Here is a 24333-nt window from a genome sequence, read left to right as displayed (position 1 = left end):
TGAATGAAATTTAAGCTTCGATTTCAGATACGTGCTTCATAAAAAATTGCGTAACAGCTTATGTAGTGACTAGACTAGACCAAGACACATATCGTAAAGCAATTGTATTCTAACTGTTGTACATTCACGTAGACTAGCATCACGATTTACAAAATAATTATTGTCAGTTTCTTTTTTTAAGTTTTAAGCGGAAACGTGCTCTTTTGGTTAAGTTTCAAAACAAGTCTACACAAAACATATAAATAATGTGATTATGATATTGGGACGATCAGCTTTGAAAACATTAAAGAAAAATTGTATATAGGGTATAATTTTATAAGGTATTTAAGACAATTGCTGCCATGAAAGTGGAATCACCAGCATACAGAAGTCTCCCAAATATCGCTCCTAAAAATTACAATGATTTTGCGGCTGTTGGTGATATTTTCGGTCGATACCATTCCGGTAGCGCAGTCACGACTGATTAACACAAGTTAAATTGATGGATCTCCTTTAATCATTTTCGTTACGATAGTTTGTTGTTAACCTAGTCGCGAAGTGCAGGGAAGGTATGATCAAAAAATTCAAAGCCTTTTTCCGTTTTCATGTGGTGGAATCCTGGTAGCAGTCAACCGATCTCCATGACGCAACTCGAAAAGTTTTGTTAAACTTTTGAAATACCAACCTCTTTAGCCATTTACTACAACCAGTTGTATCAAATAAAACGAAAGGCATAAAAAATGCCATATATAAAGGATATGGTAAATGTAAGATTCCAGTTCAAATCACATGCGATGTATTGCAGTGGTCGGCAACCACCGGGCCCCGGCCGGGTACCGGTCCATTAGAAGATCGTTACCGGGCTGCATTACTTTTTCATGTCTGTAGTGCAATAACCTTGTCGCATTTTGTCACCAAAAATGTATTGGAAATCCGCGATTATAGGATTATCGGACATGATAATGATCGTATTTGCTGCATCATAATGTGTAACGGCTGCCACAATAGTTTGAGGTTCGAAGAGGTTGCGTGTATTCAGAGTTGTGTTTTTTTGAAGGCAATTTCGTGAAAAAATTTCCGTTTTAAACCGGTCCGTTGTGCACAAAAGTTGCCGACCCCTGAATTTTTATTGAATCCGTATCGAGACACTGGGCGTCCTCGCAAACTTAACAGCGAATGGCTTGTAAAACGCAACCGCCAAAATATTGATCGATCACAATTGTGCATTCTGGCCCAAAGCCAGGAATGTAGTTTTTCCACTCTCGTCTGACATATACTGTAATGTTCTGCTTTGAGTGACTCAGGCTTTGAGGCCTTTAACAGCATATTTTAATACGAAAGTCAAAAGTGAGCACACGTGTATGGCGCATAATCTGGAATGCATGCGTACTGGCATGTTAGCACATTGGCAAGCAAGCTGAGGCATTATGGGTAGCGTTTAGCCACAACTGGCGCTATTTACAGTCAGCAACAATCTAACAATAAGCTTCTTAATACATCTGTTACATATACCGTACATAAAATTGCTTCCATATATAACAGAAACAATCAAGTTCGTTCTATTTCAAGTATGCGTAAAAAGCGATTTCAACAACATTTTGTTCAAAATAAGTGCATCTAAACTTGATATACAATTGTGAATGAAATCGAGCCTGAGAAAGCTTGTATGTGAAAAAAGCTTGCTCAATCTATCGGATTTTTGTTGATAATTCGAGCTATTTCAAATTAGCAAGGAATGAAAGATTTCCTTTCAACTCGGTTTCAACAAAAAGACATCGAGTCCATAGATGTCTTTGTGTTATTCAGGGCGCAAACTCGTGTCGTACAATTTAAATGTGAGAGTCTTAAGAGATGTCAACGAAGAATGACATTTGAACATTGAACAACAACGTTGAACCCAAACGTTTTAGGCTAGAAGAATCTCACTTTCTCTAATCTGAATATAACTTTAATTAAACTCTAAATAACTAAATTTAACTTTTTGTTTAAACATTCTCCTGACCTAAGGAACCTATCTTTGACAACGGACTGCATGACTTTGGTCACGTAGCATTTGTAGGTGACTCGTTGTTTGTGTCTCAATTGTGACTAGTTTGTAAATGCTGAACACCTGAAAAGAGTATGACAAATATTATAGTTCGTTTGTGCACTACTTGTGTGAAGTATTACACAACAAACTCATCTGCCATAAAGACCGCATATGCTGGCGGTAATTGTTCGAATATGAGCGAGGACGATAGATGGTTGATAACTTGTTTTACTTCTGCTTCGATGGATGAGTTCTCATTTCTCAAATTTGCGTGACTATGCTGTTAGTTGCTTGATTCTGTCTATACAAATTACTAAATTATAAAGTTCCCATTTTATTTATTATAACACAAAGGCTTTTGCCTTCGGGCAAAGCTTACTGAATGTTACATAGCGCTGTAGTAACCAGTGAAATCGATCACATGAAAAGGAAGATGTAAAAATTGCATCGATATATATATGGCACACCAGTTCAAGCGAGGTTGTGACGATTACGTCACGAGTCACGAGTTGTTTTGAGATGTTTGGAATTTAATTTGGGATCTTGGAATTCAGTGTTTACCAGACTTGAGTTTTCCTTAATGACGTCAGATAATTTCCTCGCTTGAACTGGTGTGTCACATATAAATACTGATGTAATGTTTTCAATCTTTCCTTTTTACGTGATCGATTTCACTGGTTACTACAGCGCTATGTAACATTCAGTAAGATTTGCCCAAAGGCAAAAGCCTTTGTGTTATAATAAATAAAATGAGACTTTATAATTTAGCAATATATATAGACAGAATTTAAGAAGCAAACAGCATTATCAAACCGTTCAAGAAATGACAACCATCTCATTGAGCCAGAAGAAAACATCTATCAATTCAACGAATGATTTTTTGTCATAAATTGGTGCCCCGAACAGTTCGAAATTGCTGAGTTAGTTGCATATTGAGCGAGAAAGAATGTCACCAGCTATTTATGAAGTTTTGATGACCAAGTTTCAACAGCAAGATCAGCCAACTACGAACGCTAGTCAACGAGGAAGTTTTCAAGACATTCCATCTACAATATCAGCAACCAGACTAATTCGGAAGCAACAGAACTAATGGCATTGATACCTGGTTGATGTGATGAAGTTTTGATCGCCTAACTAACGTGTTATACATCTCCAAGAGCATGAGCAAACTATTGTATATATTTTTTACGCATCAAGAAACAAAGTCCACTGGACATCGCAACAAACTGCATCTCTCTACCGCGAACAAGGCTTGCTACAGCCGCGGAACGACACACGCAGACGTGATCGCTCATTTTTTTACCTTCGACACGCAAGGAAATGCGACACTTCTGTAAGCTTATGTCTCATGTTTTGTATTTCAAGTGAAACGGTGTATCGATATTTGTTATATTTACCGAACTCTGTCATTGTACTGTACTAAATTCTTGTTTTAATGACCGTGATAAATATTTTCATCAAAGACATAATTTTGTCGAGTAAAGGTTGCCTTCAATTTCATTTCAGGCAAGCTTTACTCTGGGTAGGAAGGCTATGTGACGATTACGTCACGACTCACGAGTTGTTTTTGAAATGTTTGGAATTTAATTTAGAATCCCGTAATTCAGTTGTTGACCAAATTTGCGTTCTCCTTAATGACGTCAGATAATTTCCTCGCTTGAACTAGCTTGCCACATATATATACTGTTGTAATGTTTACGATTTTCCCTTTTCCCTTTTACCGTCTCACGTGTTACTGAGCGCGATGTAACATTCAGCAAGATTTGCCAGAAGGTGAAAGCCTTCGTGTCTGATAATAAATAAAATGGGAACTTTATAAGTTAGTAATTTGTATAGACAGGATCAAGCAACTAACAGCATAGTCACGCAAATTTGAGAAATGAGAACTCATCAATCGAAACAGAAGCAAAACAAGTCACCAACCATCAATCGTCCTCGCTCATATTCAAACAATTACCGCCAGCATATGCGGTCTTTATGACGGATATGTTCCTTGTGTAATACTTCACACGAGTAGTGCACAAGCGAAATATAATCTTTGTCATAAGGTAATTTATCTGACGTCATTAAGGAAAACTCAAGTCTGGTAAACAACCGAATTACAGGATTCTAAATTAAATTTCAAACATCTCGAAAACAACTCGTTATTCGTGACGTAATCGTCACAAGAGCTCACAGCAATCTCGTTGCTCTTCTAGTGTCCAATATTTTGAACCCTTTCAAACTATTCAAATTTATTATCGATTTTATGTGTTCTCCATTAGTTTGTCGTTTCAAAGGTATGTGATTGGATGTTGTTTGAAATTCATCTTTTCGTTGTAAGTTAGTCCAAAGAGATTGAAACACATGAGTAGAAACTTCTCTTTTGCGCATGACGTCATTTTTGTTTCTTTTATTCTCTTGGAGCATATTCTACTTTCGACACGGTCACGGTTCACTACATAACAATAAACATGCAGACGACGACAATGATTTTCAGATCTGTTTGCTGCTGGAAGAGATTAGTCTTATTATTACGGTGCAGTTGTTGGGATCCAACAGGTGTTAATTTTAATTGAAATTAATTAATGAAATCAGGTGATAGTTTTAGGTTCAGCAATTAACTTAGTTTCAGTTCCTTGAACTGATAATGCTGCTGTTTTGTATCAAGGCATGGATTAGCCTAGCCTACTTGAGTTGCGCGGGCAGATTTTTTCGTTCCCCACATTTCTCTTCGACCAGGCAATTAGCAACTAAACTCATTAGCATAGGCCTTATGTTGCAGGTGTTGTGTCATTAAAATAGGCTACTGAAAGTCTGATTTCAGATCTTGTTATTGTGGTGCAGTTGTTGGGATCTAATGGATGTCAATTTGAAGTTAGTTATTGAAATAGATTGTGACCCAGAAGACGATGCAGCAAACTTCATGTAAGATACGATATGCCTATTAATCAATTAGCCAACTGCTGTTGAGCTTGTCCTGTATGGCGGTCAACCAGAGTGTACGTTCTCGCCAATTTATAATAAACAGCCGCTACACCAGAGAGCAATTGTGCGGCATAGCAAACCCGCATTTTTGCGTAACTCTTATGGGAAAAATGGCCATCAGTCAACTTGCAACTTCTCAACTCTGAACTTTCAAATAGGTAGGGAACTTTGCAAAAATGTTCCCACAAAATGAAATGTTGATTGTACTTCATCATTCTAGCTCCACCTGGACGGCTGGATCTCACACAGTTACAGGCTGTCTTCAGCAAGTGTGGAGGGTCACTAATCAAATAAATAGGCATTTCTGGCTGATAAATATTAATGCACTTATAGGGGACGGTCAAATTGGAATTGTTGAGCAATTGGAACAATTTTCGATTGCAGGATGCACCATCAGCAACAAGTGCTAAGACTGTAAAACCACATCCGCCCAAGGATTCAACCACTTCCCAGAACATGCTAACCAAGTGAAATGCCTTTGTATTCTTGGTGGCATAAAAGACAATAGGCCGGGGAAAATTGCTAAGGATACTCCTACCATAAAATTGTAGGGCATGTGTGGCAGGAGCTTCATTATTGTATTGTCTGTCGACACCCAGATCAACAAATCCTATTATTCGGTCTGTTGCTGCATTATACACAATATTTTCTTTCACTGTAAACAAAAAAAGCATGAATAAGAATCTTACACAGTGTGATTAATAGTGTTAAAAATACCAAGAAAAGTTTCACCTTTCATTTCATCGATTGATATAACGAGAAATCGTTCATGTGATGCTAGACTGAGACTTTCGGATTTCAGTTCTTCTAAAACATTATCTTGAATGCCAGGTGCAGTGCAGTAAACGTTTCTGAAAACAGTACAAAAGTGAGCAAGTGAAACAATTGCTCGTAGGTAGCCAAATTGCAGAGAACTGAACCCATACGCTACCGATAGTCATTTAGGGTGCGTGAGCTTGGTAGTCGTAAAATGCCACTTTGTCGTAATTCTTCATAGGAATTTTTACTTTTAGCAGCTAGACTCAAACAGAACCTATAAAGAAAATTGCAAGGGTTGATTTTAGCACGCTTTTACGAAATAAACAAAAAATTGAGGTCAACTGAACTTAAAACATGTTGATATCTTTACACCAATTACTTCAGTAGTTTAGTACTCAAGGAGACCTAAACCTACTTTATTAACTCAGGGTGATATCTTTCCCCATTTCTTTATGTAACAAATGCAATAGGCACAATTGAAAAACTAGTTTCACCTGTATGCAAGTTTCCTTACTGTTGGTGCATTTTCAGAACTGAATGGTGTCATAGATCTGGTAGTCATGTGTGGCAGGCCACTTCCGGAATTATACAATCCAGAACATATTGAAAACGATTCAATATCTTTTATGGTGCCGTGTAGTGTTTGAGTAGTTATGTCCAGGCAGTAAATACAACTTGAGCGAGGTGCTTTCCAGCCATAATAGCATATCCTTAATGACATGTCATATAATACTCCAATTGAGTATTTAGGTTGATCACAGCCATCATAAAAAGAAAAAACAACATTTTTGTTTTCAAATGACCTCTACCAACCTTCTGGCAAGCGAGCAGATTTCAAGGACGCAACAGATTTGAAATGTATTTTTGTTTCAAAGATACGCTTCTTCGGCGGCTTTCTTGAATGTACCTGTGCCAAAGTCAGCTTAGGCAAAGACAAAGTGGGTACTGCTCCTTCACATAATTCTTTAGGGGAACCCTCTGCTAAAAAACTCTTATTTGTGCATACATGAACATTTTCAATTTTGATACTTGTAATCGTACATATATTAATCTGAAACCACAGTGAAGGTTTGCACTAATAGCTTGTTACAGATGCAGTGTTATGCTGTGCTCACTCGCTAGTAAATTTTATGAAGTTCTGCATCAAACCATCTCATGGAAAACAAACACTGCATCAAACGCTAGACATGGCATTACATTACATATCTTTCCTCAATACACTAGCTACACTACATGTAAGTGTATGTAAAACAAATTTTACTTAAAACAATGTCAGATCTTTCAAAATGCACTTCATACATTTTCACAGCATCTCGAGCAAATAGATTTTTTATGTGCTCGTCGCTTCTGCAAGCCAGCACGATACACTCCAACCTTTCTGCCCAGCTTTCCTTCTCTTTTTTTACAAATTTTCTCGAAGGTATCTTAAAGAGAGTCACGGCAGGTGACCTGTTGTTACACATTGGTAAACAGCACAAGTTTGCCATTATTTCAGACTATTTAGCTTATTTCAATAACTCAAAACCTGCAACATAAGACCTGTACTAATGAGTCTTAATCTGTAAAGTTTTTATTCTGCGCGTGGAGCGTAATTTTATGCGCAGATGAAACAATACAATATGACTCGGTCTATCTAAATTTTTCATGCATTCATTTCATTTTTCACCTTAAATGTGGGGAACGAAAAAATCTGCCCGCGCAACTCAAGTATAGGCTAGGCCAGGGATGGCGAACCACTGACCCGCGGGTCACGAAGTGACCCACTTGTCTTTTTTAAAATAATGAAATTTAAACAAATATTTAAGCAAAGAATAAATGTTTCACTAAATATTTGTAATAAGGCCCCAACCTATTTTAAGCTAGTACCGTATCGAATTGCCATATAGCAGTCTGACACAACTAAAGCCGTAGTAGTGCGTTATCAGTATCACGGCAAGTTACTGGGTGCTTATAACGTAATAAAGCTATTGTGCTCTTGATTGTTAGCAAATCATGTTACATTTTTGTACCCTTTAGTGACTGCATGCCTCTTGGCTGTTCAGGATTAGTGTGGTCTGGTAAGCTGCAAACATTTAATGCCTGCAAGTAGGCCTAAGTTTTTAATGTATGACCCACTTTTGCTTTTTCAAGGATTAAGGTCTCTTTTGTGACCCATGCACTAAAAAAGGTTCGCCATCCCTGGGCTAGGCTAATCCATGCCTTGATACAAAACAGCAGCATTATCAGTTCAAGGAACTGAAACTAAGTTAATTGCTGAACCTAAAACTATCACCTGATTTCATTAATTAATTTCAATTAAAATTAACACCTGTTGGATCCCAACAACTGCACCGTAATAATAAGACTAATCTCTTCCAGCAGCAAACAGATCTGAAAATCATTGTCGTCGTCTGCATGTTTATTGTTATGTAGTGAACCGTGACCGTGTCGAAAGTAGAATATGCTCCAAGAGAATAAAAGAAACAAAAATGACGTCATGCGCAAAAGAGAAGTTTCTACTCATGTGTTTAAATCTCTTTGGTTAGTCATGAAAGCCTGAGAGGTGAGAGTTGTAGCAAGTTCTAAATAAAATCGGAATTTGTAAAAATTGCTGTAGTAGCCATTTGAAGTTGAAATGTCACCAGCCGCCGGTTACCGAAATGGGTAATTACCGATTGCGTAACCAGCTAGGCTAGCCTATGTGGGGCCTATTACGTCTCACGCTCTAGCGTTAATTACAAGACATTTTCAACTCAGAAACAACGTACTCAACTCTATTTTTTCTTTGCACTATTTTACTGTGAAAATGAAGTTTTTGACATACTGGTTAATCAAGTGGGTCAGAATAAGGCACGTTTGCTTCTGTGATAATAGCAAGTGTGCTGTCAACAATCACTTTCGTTGCATTTGATGAATGTATGATTATCACTGTGCTGCGTTAATTTTTAGGTTAATAAAGTATTGACGGTTCTTAGTGTACTTTTTGATGCTGAATCCAAAACTGTTATCCGTTTTCTTCAATCAGGTCTAGTTTTTTGGCAAATTGCGTTTGAAATTTTTGACAACTTCAGCTTTCAGCGTTTGCGATTGAGATTTGTGGTGTCATAAAAATGATTTAGTTTTTGAATTAAGTTTTGATGAAACTTCAGTGACATCACAATGAGAAGAACATAACGAATACACCTGGTGCTTGAAAAGTTAAACATCTGAACTTGTTTTTACAGGCTAGTTTAGTGTGCAGTTTAGATGATTTGTTTTTACAGTACAATGAGAAAGTGCAAAAATGATCCAGACAGGTTCTGTTACATATGTGGCAAGGTCACCCTGCGCAGTCGCCAAGCAAAAATTACGCAGTTTGTTAAAAAAGCATATTATGCGTATTTTGGAGTAAAACTAGGCGATCAGGACAAGGCATTTGCTCCGCACATATGTTGTAGAGCATGCGTTGAAAACTTGAGATTATGGAGCCTAAAGAAAATAAAGAGCCTTCCTTTCGGTATTCCTATGATATGGAGAGAAGGAAAAGACCATGTCACTGATTGTTATTTTTGCATGACCAACTTACAAGGTATGCTGATACTTGCACTGTATGGAGGCATTTTCATTAATTGCTTGATTTAAGAGTAAAAGTGTTCTTTTTCATTTTAGGAATAAACCGGAAGAACAAACAACATGTGAAGTACCCTGATGTTCCTTCAGCCATGAAACCAGTACCACATGGCCCTGGTATTCCTGTTCCAGAACCACCTGGAGAAATAAGTGAAATGGAGTGTTGTTCATCTGCAGCGAGCAAAGCAAGTGAACAAGACACATGGGATGCAGAGCAAAGTACAAGTCAACCGAAGCCTCTTACACAGCTTGAGCTGAATGACCTAACCCGAGATTTAAATCTCACCAAAGAATCCGCTCAGCTCCTAGGATCACGACTACGTGAGAACAACTTGCTAGCTCCATGCACCACATATTTCTGGTATCGGTATGAAGATAAATAGTTTAGAAAATATTTCAATTATGACGAAGACCATTCCCTAGATGATGTCAAGATGTTTCAGGATTAATATCAGCTTTGGGCATAGTATACAGTTCGGCAGAATGGCGATTGTTTTTGGACTCATCTGTAAAGAGTTTGAAGGTAGTATTACTACACAATGGCAATAAGATTGGTTCTGTTCCTGTTGGACATTCAGTGAAGCTCACTGAATGCTATGAAGACATGAAATACCTTTTGAAATCTCTTCAGTATAGCCAACACAAATGGAAAATATGTGGTGACTTAAAAATGATTTCAATACTTCTTGGGTTACAGGCCGGTTACACTAAACATCCATGTTTTTTGTGTCTGTGGGACTCGAGGGCTGATGATCGCCACTACACACAAATTAGCTGGCTACCCAGAACAAGTTTTACACCTGGTTTTAAAAATGTCAAATTTGCTTACTTAGTTGATCCACAAAATATTCTTTTGCCACCTCTCCACATTAAACTTGGTCTCATGAAAAACTATACCAAAGCACTTGATAAAGATGGCCCAACCTTCAAGTTCTTACAAATGAAATTTCCCCGCATCTCTGAAGCGAAGCTACGAGCAGGAGTCTTTGATGGGCTATAGATCCGTGAGCTGATGAAAGACGAAGGTTTTACTGCACACATGAGTGCAGTAGAAAAAAGAGCATGGACAGGATTTCGAGCAGTAATTTCAAACTTCCTTGGAAAGCATAGAATCCCTGATTATGAAGCACAGGTTAAAGAGCTGCTTGAAAGTTTTCAATCCCTTGGAGCCCGGATGTCTGTGAAAATGCACTTTCTGAGTTCGCATTTAGATTACTTTCCTGACAACTGTGGTGACTACAGCGAAGAACAGGGAGAGAGATTCCACCAAGACCTTCGCCATATGGAAGAAAGGTACCAAGGATGCTGGGATGTAAACATGCTTGCAGATTACTGTTGGTGCTTAAAAAGAGATCTTCCCAACACCACACATAGAAGAAAATCTTTGAAGCAACACTTTTTGTCAGCATAAATCATTTGTATTTATATTGTTATTGCATTTAATGTCGTAATATCATCATGTGCCGCACAACGCTTTCTGTGTTAAGCTATTTTGAACACTTCGTTTTTATTTCACACATTGATGTTTGCAAGTATTTCACATTTAAAACACATTTGTGATGTTAAGTGTTTACGTGTCTATAATGTAACATATTAACTTCTACTTTTAGGTTGAGCGCCGTTGAACAAATTTATGTGTTAGGAAGCTTTCTTGGTTAGTTGTAAGTGCCTTTATTTCAACTGTGTCATTATATTTTTGTAGTATTTAAAATGGCTGTCATTGCAAAAACCTTACATTCAAATAAAAATACCATCTTGCGAAAATTGACAACATGCATGACCAATTAAGCTACCCCAGAAATTAGTTTCTTTGTGCACAATAACGACCAAAGCTAGCATAATTAAATATGTGATAGAAAAAAAACTTGACCTGATTGAAAAAAACTGGTTGCATTTTTGAGTTCAGCGCAAAAAATCGATTCAGAAACAGTTAAAACATCTTTGACCTATGAAAAAAAATTTTCAAACGCAGCACAGTGTTATATCCGAGGTATTTTGCATTGTTTTTTTCTCAAAGGGACTAGAGAATGTATCGTTATAAGCGAGTTGAAATCCACTAAAAAGAATAGGAAACCATCTGGACTAGAATTTTCATTCGATATATACGGTTAACCGTTATATAGGCATCCGTTGTATTGGAGTTCTACTATGGCGAAGGTAGAGCTTGTACGTTGCTGTTGCGATGCTGCGTTGTTACGATGCTGACTCCTTTGCTCAGAAGGTTGCTACTCAGTTGTTTGTTACCTTCGCTCATATATTAAAGGAAAAACAAGTACGACCTTCTTACTTCAAGTCTTTTATCGAACTGATGTCCTGCGCTCAGACAGTGCAAAACGGAAAAGAGGCAGTAAAACGAACTAACAGTGCTTAAATAAACATGTGCTGGGAGCACCGCGAGGGCGCCAGCCAGCGACAAACAAACAAAACACCCAACGGCCGCTACACTACTACCTATTTGCATCAGTCTAAGCTAGTCGTTCTCAACATTTCATGGTGTTTGGCCACTGTTCATCAATAAAAAATGTAGATTGTTTATTTCAAAATACTTCTTACTCCACTTGTGCTTGTGCAGTAGCCTTCACGTTGCTAATTTTCCACAGCAAACACAAAAACATGAGAAACTTAAGTGTCCCACTTTGCCTCGTCTTCCCCCTACTACTACACTAGCTTACTAGCATGACCTCTACTTGTTCCCCTGGTTGAGAAACCTTTGTCCAGTGGTTGAGAAAGCCCAACATCATATGCCAAATTTATAATACTTAATCTAATGCAATAAATATCACTAGCTTGGGCCTAACTAATAACTGTAATGTGCCTTTCACTTTTTTCAGCAGACATTATTTGTTGAAGCTTTTAGAATATATTTTCAATTAACTTTTAACCTAACCAAGTGTTTTCCACAGGTTTTTGCAAAACAACCAGCAATTAACAGACAGTTAACAAATGAAAATACACTCGCATCACTTAGTTATAATTGTATTGTGGCCCTGAAACTAAAACGTGCATTGGTTTGAGCGAGCGCGGGTTGAAATTTCACTAGCTGACTATAGCAGTCAGTTCTGACTAACCTAAGTTTAACGTCTTAATTGTGAAATATTAAATTTAGATTCAGCTTTCTCAATTTAATGGAAATTATCGTTACTGATAATATAAAGTTTGAACATCTATATATCTGCCCACTGAATGAAATGTCACTTAGATATCTTTTGTACACTCACTGTGAACTATTTAACTACTGTCCAAGTCACAATTAAGATAAGTGAAAATAAATGATTAATGTTATGAATACTATAGGCTCGCATCATCAATCTGACGTGAGAGTTAAAGCTATGTGAATGGGAGGTTTTTTGTTTTAGGAGAAAACACTGAAACTATTGTTCAGCCCAGTAAGTTGATTACAGGATATAATATGCAGCCCTATGCATATAATATTCAAGTTTACTCTACTAATCTTAAACACTAGCTCAAAATGGCATAAACTCCTTTTTGAGACAGTAACTTCCCAAAGAGAAAATTTTTTGCCAAAAGATTTACTTAAAACAATTTAAGAAATTGCAAACAATTATTCCTATAGCAAAGGTACGCTCTTTTAGGAGTTGATAAATAATTGGTGCAGCGGATTCCTTGCCAAAGAGCATTTATCATAATGACAGGTTCATTGCCAGATATCACTATTTGCAGGGTTGCCATCGGTCTGGACTCAAAAATAAGTACGAACAGGAAGCAAAAGAAGAATACTACCTTAAGCAGTGCACAACAGAAGGCAATCAATGTTCCAAAAATGAAAAAACGAGACACTATTTGCATGTTCTCAATTTTTGTATCTGTTTGGTACAAAATGGTATACTAAAGGTGTCAAAATGCGCAAAATACGAAACTCTGCCCTAAAAATAAGGACGCAAGTGAAAATAAGGACATTTCTTAGAAAAAGGGACAAAAATATTTTCTAAGACACGGACCTTCAAAATGAGGACAAATCTTAGAAATAAGGACGGTATGGCAACCCTGACTATTTGCCAGGAATAGCAATGAAGTAAAAGTTTTCGTTGACCGGATTTAGTTGTGTTTGCATGTGCTGTTTATTAGTTGACTGAAAAATGGATCTAATTAATTTTTGTGACTGCGGACAAGAAAGTTGCTGTAATTAGTGTGACATTGCATACCATGCCATTTGGGCAATAAAACTTTGATATGAGTAAGCACTAGGCTTGCACAAATGTGTCCTTTTTACAACTTTGAATTACTAAGTTTTCCAGGAAAGAAAAAGGTTTGTTCCTTGGGTCAGACCTAATCGTGGACTAAGTAAGTGTACGATATCAAATGGCATTACAATTTTTCTTTTGGTAGAGAGGATTGTCAAGTACGATGTTTTTTTTCAAATTAAGCGTGAAAACATAAGTGCACTCTTTTGTAAGATGTATTCGCTTAATGCTTTTTTTTGCACCAACAATGCTGCAAACGTACAAAATAAATAAGAGTAGTTAGATAAAGAAATCTTAATTACATAATTTAGCCATTTTACTGGTGCTGATAATTATCAAATTAGCTGATAAAAATTTATGTTGCAGTTATTATTATAGGGGTCATTGCAGTTCTAGAAGGTTCTTAATACTCTATTCCTCTTTGTGGCAGGTGTAACTGTAACAAAACTTTTCAGTCTTGGATTCCTTGAAATTTTATGTCATTTATTAAATTACAGTTATATTCAAGTTCTACAACAAAACTTTGCAATATCTGAATGCGATTGGTTATCGGAAATGCACAGAAGTGAAAATATATTTGACTTAGTAAAACGAGCAAGCTTCTTTGTTATAGAAGAACAAAAAAAGCACCGCTTATGTTTTCATTGAATTTTTGGATGGGCACTCTTTTAAACAAAGCAGTTGCCCAGCTCTAGCAACCATGCACCAAGTTCTGCACTATAATGAATAGTTGCTTTTTACATCCATCATCGGATCAACTTTGGTTCGGGTTTTACAAAACTTCAAACGATGAAATAAAGAGGATTTTGTTTTTCTTTTCCTTGGTTCATTAATTTCCATATTTATTGACGCCTTGCGCGTGAGCATGGAGATGTCCCCACAAGCAGGATGATAAGTTCAATTATCCAATAATTGGTTGAGGTTGGTTTGAAACCGAAGGTCACTTTAAAGTGGATCAGGTTTTTTACAGCCAGTCACCTCGGACAGCGACGAATTTGTTGATCTTCCAGCAACATCCAAGAGTGTCGTGTCACTCTCGTGACAATGTGTGTTGACAATGTCAACATGGTATATCCATATAACATATATATGGTGTTGCTTGCCTTCAGAGTTATATAGTGAATAAGTGCAACTCATAAATGCAACATCGAAAAGGGATTTAGAACGTGGCGAGGAACGAGCGAACTCTTTCAACCCAGATTGCCGAGTAAAATATTGATGTTCTTTGTCATTAGATTTACGTTTTGGATGAAAGGGCCACATACTGCAGGCACTGAACACTTCACCTCCACCAGATGCTCAGCAACCTACAGTGAGACATGTAGCGGACTGATCGACAAAGCTACTGTCGGCAAAAGGTCAGAAGCTGCAACAGATAAATAGGCTTAATTCATTTGTCCCATGATTGGGCGAGGCCGGTTTAAGACTGGTCACTGGAAGACGGATCAGGTCCTTCACCTGGGTGTAGCCAGTCACCTCGGTCAGTGGCGAATTGGTGAATCCGCCAGCAATATCCAAGAGCGTCGAGTCACTCTCTTGACGATGTGCGTTGGGAGTGTCCACACCACTCATTGACTCGGTACGTTCTTCCTCCCAAACGTCAACGTATACAGCGGTGCTTGCTTGCAGTGGTTGTAAACAACCGCCACTCATATAGGCAATATCCGAAAGGGATTTAGAACGCAACGAGGAATGAGCGAACTCTCCCAACACAGATTGTCGAGAAAGATCGTCGAAACTCTTTGCCAATCTTAGATTGAAGTTTGCGATGAAAGGGCCGAAATCTGCAGTCTCTGAACCCTTTACTTCCACCGGATGCTCAGCAACTGATAGCGAGACATGTAGCGAACTTATCGACGGAGCTACTATCGGCAAAAGGTCAGAAGCCACAATACAGTAGATATTGCGTCCTCCGCCAAGTCAGAAACAGAGGCATTATCATCGTACAAATAATTAGGAAAGCTAGATTAGGGCTCCGTGACTGCAACATTCGACAACTGATTCAAGGCCACTGTTACCCCCTGGTCTGCCGGAGGTGAACTAGTGTCCAGTCGCCGGTAAAATGATGGAAGGGCTTCTTGGTGGTAGAGAAACAGTTTGTGTCTCCTCCATTAATTGGACCTGGAATCAACACATTTGCAAATGGTCGAGCTTTTTTGAAATCATTCTTAGAAATTTTATATTTGTATAGTTTCAATTCAATATATACCTGATGTTTCAAGAGACTGAACAGATGTGGTTTCATCCCTATTCCGGATCCATATCACGCATTGGTATGAGGACATGCCGATGTAGTCTATAAAATATTACAATTTGCAATCTACTGCATATAGTACAGTTGTAGTAGTGTACGTAGTAGCACTAGCAGTAGTGTGCATAGTAGAACACATAGTACAATTGTGGATTAATACAAATTCCATGCGGGATGTGTCACAAAAATCTTATGTTTTCTGACTGTAGTGTGTGTTTTCAAATGTATTGGATCAAGGTTTATTTTGTTTCACACTTAGAGAAGATTTTGACTATTCTCTAATAATTAATATTTTTATATAGCACCATTTTAGGAATGTTTCTCAAATTTGTGGATGAACACTGTTGATAATTATCACTCCTGGGCACCACCACACATCTCTGACATCATGTTTTATCTGCATACTGAGCATAGTTCTGTAATTTTAAAGATATGTTTTTTTCTTGAAACAACGTGTAAGCCTTATTTAATTCTTTTCTACAGTCTACCCAGTTTGCATCGGGAACCATTTTCTTTACACCGTTCGTTTGCATGTAGCACCCCCCTGAGTGCTGAGTCCCTAATTAAATGAGCCGTGTTGATATTAGGTTATAGAAATTCGTTCTATGTTGATGCTTGACCTAGAAAGATCTATTTGGTGAGCTTGAATTTTTCTCGTATTCGTCTCTTACAGGTTGCACCCAAACCTTCAACATTTCCTTTACCATGAGATGTTGTTGCAAAACGCCATTTAGTCAGAATTTTGTTTAACTTTTTGCTGTACAATGTATATATGTGTTTTGCAGCGGCCTGGGTGGTATTTTCTAATACCAGTACATCATTTCTTGTAAAAGTGTTTTTCGGTTGTTGATTGAAGTTTATGAATTTATTTTTTGTTAAAGACTTAAATTGTGGATTTATATCTTTCTTTAACAAATCAAGAATTTGTTAAAATTTGTGGAATCTGTGGATTTATATTTCAAAACTTGCTCTGAATAACTTCGTGTGAACACTCCTTTTAGTATGTTCCCAGGTTGCTTTCCAGCATCTATTGTGATAAGTGCTCTTTTTGAAATGCCTGCTTCTTAACATTAACACTGTTTATTTGTCCATGTCTCCTTATGTAAGCTTTAGCTATATGCATCACCCATTGTCTTTAACTCCCATCACTTTCACGCTCCACATGCTCGTACTTCTTTCAGTGAGCAGAGTTAGTAAAGTGAATCAACTAAACCAACAGATGAGTTGTCTTAGCCAGATATGGTGATTGCCACTCAATAGAGATTTTATGAGCGGTGGTATTGCTTATGTAATTCGTTAATCATATTATTGAGAAAGTGTAGAGCATCTATGATAAAAACCTTTTCTTGTAAGCTATTTCTGTTATAATTCTAAAACCTTTCGGCCGACAAAGGTTAGAGTGTTCTTACAGCATGCAAAAAGACATTCAGATAATTTAACAGGTAAATTAAGTAAAGATACCCTCAAAAAGTTTCTTCATTTTAGTGTTGACCAGTAGCATCGCTACGTAAATTTGCTTCACTGTATTTATGTTTGGATAAGATTCTTTGATGGAGTTTTTTGAAATAGCTAGAAATTTACAAACAGCATATCTATCATTGTTCATGTAATGAATTTCATTAAGGCAAGATTTAAAAGTGTAAAAGTGTTTTTTTTTCTTTAACGATTAGTTTAAGCTATTTTTTGTATCATTGGAAATGGTTTTTTGCCCTCTAATAAATACTATGCACTTTTTTGAATTTTCCCTATAGTCTAGAACAGGGATGTCCAACCTGCGGCCCGCGGGCCACAGTGCGGCCCACCTGAGATTTTTGTGCAGCCCGCTATTCATTTTCACTCCAAGTAGTATTTTGAACTGTGAACCTTAGCCTAATTAAAATGTACCAGTCAGCTCTTTGTGTACCCATTTTTCTTGAAATTTAATAGGTTCTGCGGCCCAATGAATTATTTCAAGTGACAATGCGGCCCACTATAATAAAAGGTTGGACATCACTGGTCTAGAAATTCTACTCTATTAAGACCTGGTATATGCTTGTAAAAAGGTCAAATTTCTTTGTTAATTTTATTATAAAGTAAAATTACTGAAAATCCAATTAATCGAAAATTCCTGCTCGGAGCTCCTTGAAATTTTGTATGTCACTTTATTATGCCTTAGGGCTTAGGCTATTATTTCATAAATCAAATGGAATGGTAGCATAAAAGAAACGGTTTTTGCGAAATTATTATGGTTATACCAACCAGCTATCATGTCATGTGCATTATAAACATTTGTTGAAGTTTGAAAATTCACATGAAATTCCTATTAGACGTGGGAATAACCCACTGCGGTATCCATATTTTAACTGTCCACTACCTCTGTTTTCCTGGAGCATGTTTTCTGTTGATCTTTCTGCTGAAGGAGAGGTGTTTCAGTTTCTCTTTACGAAGCAGATTTCCTGTGAATGGCTAGCTGTCTTAACTTAATATTTTTTGTAAACTTCCTGTTTGATTAATGTGGTGTAAGACTTTTTCATTAGTTTTTCTGACAGTCCTCGTTATCTTTTGCATTTACGGGAAACCCACATCTCGAAAGCTTTAGTTCGTTCAGCTATTTTTTGTTGTTTGTCAATGTTTCTGAATATTATACAAAAACACAGAATAAAAGCATCATTTTACAACCCTGTATCTAGTAGAAATAGAGATGGTCTTGTTGCATGGTAGGTCTATTGATTTCATTAGTAGGGATAAGATTACCTGAGTCAAAAGACTGAGCGTGACATATGCAGTTGCGACTAAACGTACCGATTCTAGTTGTGATTCAGCAATTATAACATAATAGAAAAAGTCTCATTTTAGGTACAGGTGTGAATAACTACAGTGTCGCTATTGTAGTATGAGGACCAGCTTTTTTCATTACAGGACCAGAGGTGTAGCTGGAGTAAATGGAGGGCCAAGTAGGTCAGAGTTTTTCAACAAAATTAATTACAACCTTGCAAAAGTTACATTTAAGTTTGATGTTGATTACGAATTCATTATGATTTGTTTTTATTTTTTCTGTCCACATCTGTTGCAGTTTAAGCCTATCAGTAAAGAGTAAACCGTCATATTGCGTAATACTGATTGCGCTAGCGTAGCCTATAAAGGGGGCATTGGGCAGTGCCAGTATGAGTATGTCTGTATGAGTCAGTATGAGTATGGCAGTGCCGTATGAGAGCAAAACGTATGAAGTAACATATTAAATATAATATTTCCGCTTTTTTCATCATTTTTTCAGCTTTTTTCATCATTCGAAAGAAGACCTACTCCTAGTTTCGCCTTTTTGAAAACTGTTCTGAAATAACATCCCGGTTAAGTTTGCACAATGAATCGGATCAGTTTATTCGAACTTAGGTGACAAGTGCGAACTTATAATAGCAGTATTTTACAATAGACACTGCAGTATTCAGAGTATTGAGTAGAAAACTCTACCAATCCTACTTTATGTACGGTATATACCGTAACTATAATATGTGTGAGAGTCATACGTCAAGAAATGCTATTGTACTTACTTGATATAGGCATAATCATAATTTGGAGCTTGAGTTTAGCCATTATGGATTAAGTAACATTTGAGAAATGCAAGCTAGATCACGTTTTTGCTTGTTAGTGGCTTTTTCACCGAAAGTATACTATATTTAGTATAGGTCACGCAGCCCATAGTGAAATATAGGCGGAAGGGGAATTGGTTTACAAAAAGTTGATTTTATTAGGCTTTAATTGGAATTTAGACTGTAAGAAATTTTAAGATTAGGTTATGTTACTATATTATAACAATAAAGTTAGGTTAAAAAAAAATTGGAAAGAAAAGATTTGAACAGACAAATTTTTCCGGTATGTTAGCGGCAACATGTATAGTTGGGTGTTGTCAACTATAATGACAAATATAAAAAATAGTACGTAAGCAGTCTTATACACAGGCAATGACGGGATAAAAAGGGTGACCTTGTTTGGGTTCGGCAACCCATCCAAAACATTTACCAACTGATGTGATGTCAAGGAATTTTTTTATTGTTTCAAAGAAAAAGTTTATAAATATATCAAGCAAATGCTAATCCAGCTTGACAATTGGGAACCGATGCAACACAATTGCCCGCTTACAAGACCTAAAGATGATGAGCAGTATTCAAGGACAAATAGTACAGCAGGTATTAACGAATATGCTGAGTCACTAATTGTAGTAAAAGCCGCTTACTTTCATCATTTCAAAGGGAATCAGATTTTATTCCATGGCCCATCTACTTATAAACTATATAGGCTATAGTTTAAAACAGCACATGATAATTCAGCATAAAAAGTTTAATCACAAAAGACGATGAAACAACGTAGAGTGCAATCTAAGTTTGGCGATAGACTTGCTTCACACGTCCGCGATCGGATGAACTTTGCCTCTTTTTTTAAGAAGTGTCATCCTTAAACGATCAAATATAGATTTCGTTTTTCTTTTCTTAGTTTCTATGTCTTCCATATTAATGGAAACATATTTGGGACCATCCCCACGTATGTGCTGGCTTAATTCATTTGTCCCATGGTTGGGCGAGGCCGGTTTAAGACTGGTCACTGGAAGACGGATCAGGTCCTTCACCTGGATGTAGCCAGTCACCTCGTTCAGTGGAGAATTGGTGGATCCGCCAGCAATATCCGAAAGCGTCGAGTCACTCTCTTGACGACGTGCGTTGGAAGTGTCCACACCACTCATTGTCTCGGTACGTTCTTCCTCCCAAACGTCAACGTATACAGCGGTGCTTGCTTGCAGTGGTTGCAAACAAACGCCACTCATATAGGCAATATCCGAAAGGGATTTAGAACGCGACGAGGAATGAGCGAACTCTCCCAACACAGATTGCCGAGAAAGATCGTCGAAACTCTTTGCCAATCTTAGATTGACGTTTGGGATAAAAGGGCCGAAATCTGCAGGATCTGAACCCTTTATTTCCACCGGATGCTCAGCAACCGATGGCGAGACATGTAGCGAACTTATCGACGGAGCTACTGTCGGCAAAAGGTCAGAAGCCGCAACAGATATTGCGTCCTCCACCACCAAGTCAGAAACGGAGGCATTATCGTACAAATAATTAGCAACGCTAGATAATGCCTCCGTAATTGCCACGTTCGACAACTGATGCAACGCCACTGCTACACCCTGGTCTGCCGGAGGTGAACTAGTGTCCAGTCGCCCAGAAGCGATGGAAGGGCTTCTGGGAGATGGAGAAGCAGTTTGTGTCTCCTCCACCAGCTGGACATCTGGACCTGAAATCAACACATTTGCAAATTGTAAATTTTATGTGAAATTACGCTCAGACATTTTATATTTGTATTGTTTCAATTCAATATGTACCCGATGTTTCGAGGGATTGAACAGATGTGGTTTCATCCCTCGTCCGCTTCCAAATCATGTACTCGTATGAGGACATGCCGATGTAGTCTAAAATATAACACAACTTGCAATCTACTACGTACAGCATAACTTTAAAAAAGCCTATTTCAGATGTGAGGTACTATTTGGTTGCAATTGTAGCTACTAAATGTATCATTTAGTTCGCGACTGTCACATCTACTACACGTAATAAAATACCTCATTTAAAACACTTACACAGATGTATGTGACTACATAGCAAGTGTCCCCATAGGAGCAGGCCGACCAACATGAGGACCAGCTTTATTCCTAAAACTACTTCAAACACCAACCATGGGACTGATGAGTTTTTCCACCAAACATCTACAGAAAAGGGAAAATTTTGGAAAACATTTCCCCCATTCGTGGGTGAATGTGCCGATGCACTATCCATATTGCATGCGTTGCATGAATGAAAATGAAACTGTTTTAACACCTACTCTGATTCAGGTGTTCGAAGTTGATGGCGTTCACAAACACAAAACTTGAGAAAACGCCCATCGCACTAAGGCCGCATAGCGCACAAACGACTACACCGATGAAGTAACTAAAAAAAAACACAAAGGTGTTAGCACTGGCGCAAAACAGTCGAATATTACGAGAAAAGCATCGTAAGTATCCGAAATTAGTCATAATTAACTTCACCGATAGTTTTTTCCTCCAACACAGTTATTCAACCATCGGCAGTGGTGATCAAAGTTTTCAACACACTTGTTACAAGAGCCGCAATGCTTGCTTTTGTTTCCACTAAAAATTGTTGATCTTGTTAGGAAATTGTTGCACGATCGTTGAGAAAGGTTGTACAAATTGTATAAATTATGGAAATCAATCTAAGACAATAACGTTTCACTTACACGGGCACTTCGCACAGCCAGCAAATATGATCCACGATTACATGTGGTCTTGCAGAGCGGTCGAATTTCCTAAATATTCTTAAGGGCTGATATATGTGTCCAATAACATGGTCATCTGCCGGATCACTTGTGGTGGCAATGATTATTATTGTGACCAAGGCCAGGTACAGCGGTGAAATAATCTGCGCGTGAAATCGATTAAACTAAACTTTGTGGTTTTGTTTATATAACTACCAGAAATGTTTGGTTACAATATCTATACTTACAGCGTACGCTAGCAGTTGCCAGACACTAGGCATAGCTGGCACTTCGACACCAAAAAATATTCCAGCGAAAAGGAATATGATAAACCAGGCGATGACCTGTAAACAAACCAGTTACCGGTACCAAGGTTTTCAAAATCTCGGTCTTACAAAATTCATATTCAATGGTACGCTAAACTATCAGTTTTATTTCAAGTTATGCTTAACTTACTCTACTCGAGCGCCCTCAGTTTTATGTAAAACGTTGGGTTTCGAGCCTCCAAAAACTTATCGAGTAGTTACCGTGAAAAGTTTACTATGTAAGTTTGGCCACATGTACTTGCAGTAATTTACAATTTACACACAAGTACTACAGAAGTTTTATTAAACGCGCTTTGTATAGCTTTTTATAAAAAAATTTCCCGTGCAAAATTAGCCGTAAATTTGTAACAAAATCTGAAAAGTCAGAGTACTGTTACCTGATAATGGTGTCGAGGCGCATGCCAACCGTTCCTCCGAACAAATGGCTTCGATTCAGTTGGCAATGAAACAGGTAAAATAGCAGATTTGCTTCCACAAGTCACCATATTTAAACCTGAGATAGAAAACGGTTTGTATTTTGTTGATTGTTGTGAAGGTATTGCAAGGACGGAATTTATTAAAAGTGTAGGCTACACCGGTAAGACGATAATCACCTGTAAGATGGAATATGCTTACCTGACTATCAATAGTAACAGCAAATAAAACTTCAAACCGTTATCGAAAATGTAATCTGAAATCGAAATCAACACGTTGACCGGTAACTAGTTTGTAAGCCACAGGTTATGCAGTAAATGTTATACCAGTAACTGCTAAAGTAATAATAAAACCATACTGTAACAACAATGGTATGATAATCATTATCATATGAAGTTAATCACGGATCTTGGTTGGTATGTGCAACATACGACATAAAGTTTCGTTTTATTTCGCGTTTATTGATGCAAGTGTGACTCAATAGACAACGCAAATAAACCCTAATGACAAGAATTTTTCCAATGAACGAGATCAAGGTTTAGGCGTACATGACTAGCAATTAACGTTATACTGATAATGAAAATTCGCAAAGGAAAGTAAGTAAACTAGAATTTAACATGGATTGTAACAGCTATGGTTATCATCAGAATACAGCATTGTAACGGTTACCATTATTATAATACAGTGTAACGGCAAGTTACTACCCTACCATGCTATGCATAGCTACTGGAACGGTAGGCCTACCAACTTTTCCATGTCTTGTTTGTACTCTTACTAGGAATGCATTAAATTATTTGATAATACCACCTATATTCATCAGAACAAACGCACTATAACCTTAAAATGTTATTATATATGCCTTACCTTAGTGGACGAAATGAAATTCCACAGAGTTCTTCAGAGCTTTCTCTTTGACTTCCGACAGACAGTAGGAATAACCAGAGTATAACATCTTTTTTTCTTGCTAGTTTCACACTGAACTTTGCTTTGTGACGACAGACCATAGTCATTGTATTTGTTTGTTATTAAATACAAAAACAATTATGAGTTAAAAATGAAATTTTTCATCAAACGTTTTGAGATGTCAAAATTTTTATACAAATGTACTGGTTATTTTTTCTGTTGTTGTTCGTACCGTTCACTAGTGATCCTTGACTGTAGGGAGCGAAAAGTAAGCTGTCATGGGACGGTAAGACGAGAAATCCGCTCACAACATCAATGATCGGGAAAAAGTAGCAAAGTCCTGGGAGCTTTAACAGGGGTTCTTAAACGTTTAGAGACGCGCCTCCATTTGACGATGCCAAAAAACTCGCGCCCCACCCTATTGCAAAATCAAAAAATATTACACAGAACAACAATTTATTTGCATATAGTCATATAACTTTCATCAATGGGAGGGATATATTGCTTTATGGAAACCAAATATTTGACAACCGACAGCAATTCACTTTGCAGCTTGGTTGTAAAAACACGTTTAGTCATAACTTATAGAAAGTTTGTTATTTCTTGCGCCTCCTTATGAAGCTGAGTTTTTTG

General features: G+C 37.5%; 3 protein-coding genes and 1 long non-coding RNA gene across 5 annotated transcripts; 1 reads left to right on the top strand and 3 right to left on the bottom strand.

Annotated features, from left to right (window-relative positions):
• Nucleotides 1–4261: 4261 nt before the first annotated feature.
• On the bottom strand, nt 4262–6296 carry LOC143459574 (uncharacterized). The gene is made up of 4 exons (XM_076956788.1): nt 6229–6296; nt 5907–6008; nt 5708–5826; nt 4262–5257 (listed from the first exon to the last, which is right to left on the bottom strand). Exons 1-4 carry the CDS (start codon nt 6294–6296, stop codon nt 5238–5240), a joined length of 309 nt encoding a protein of 102 aa, XP_076812903.1. The 3' UTR covers nt 4262–5237.
• A 2324-nt stretch (nt 6297–8620) lies between these two features.
• LOC143460774 (uncharacterized) lies at nt 8621–11298 on the top strand. The gene is made up of 2 exons (XM_076958398.1): nt 8621–9281; nt 9362–11298. Exons 1-2 carry the CDS (start codon nt 8960–8962, stop codon nt 9703–9705), a joined length of 666 nt encoding a protein of 221 aa, XP_076814513.1. The 5' UTR covers nt 8621–8959; the 3' UTR covers nt 9706–11298.
• Nucleotides 11299–13843: 2545 nt separating this feature from the next.
• Nucleotides 13844–18659, bottom strand: LOC143460993 (uncharacterized). Of its 2 annotated transcripts, none has more exons than XR_013117977.1 (3): nt 18129–18659; nt 15734–15820; nt 13844–15645 (listed from the first exon to the last, which is right to left on the bottom strand). It is a non-coding gene; the product is annotated as an uncharacterized LOC143460993 (long non-coding RNA). The 2 variants fall into 2 exon arrangements; XR_013117978.1 differs by lacking the exon at nt 18129–18659 and adding an exon at nt 16902–17920.
• Nucleotides 18660–20150: 1491 nt separating this feature from the next.
• On the bottom strand, nt 20151–23730 carry LOC143459573 (uncharacterized). Its single transcript, XM_076956787.1, has 10 exons — nt 23662–23730; nt 22999–23053; nt 22761–22876; nt 22306–22401; nt 22040–22221; nt 21831–21932; nt 21626–21732; nt 21384–21509; nt 21129–21215; nt 20151–21040 (listed from the first exon to the last, which is right to left on the bottom strand). The coding sequence occupies exons 3-10, from the start codon at nt 22866–22868 to the stop codon at nt 20151–20153; spliced, it is 1698 nt and encodes a 565-aa protein (XP_076812902.1). The 5' UTR covers nt 22869–22876; nt 22999–23053; nt 23662–23730.
• Nucleotides 23731–24333: the final 603 nt, after the last annotated feature.

The sequence above is a fragment of the Clavelina lepadiformis genome, chromosome 5 (assembly GCF_947623445.1).
Source record: "Clavelina lepadiformis chromosome 5, kaClaLepa1.1, whole genome shotgun sequence".
NCBI classification, from domain to species: Eukaryota; Metazoa; Chordata; class Ascidiacea; order Aplousobranchia; family Clavelinidae; genus Clavelina; species Clavelina lepadiformis.
This window is presented reverse-complemented; position numbering and strand designations above follow the sequence as displayed.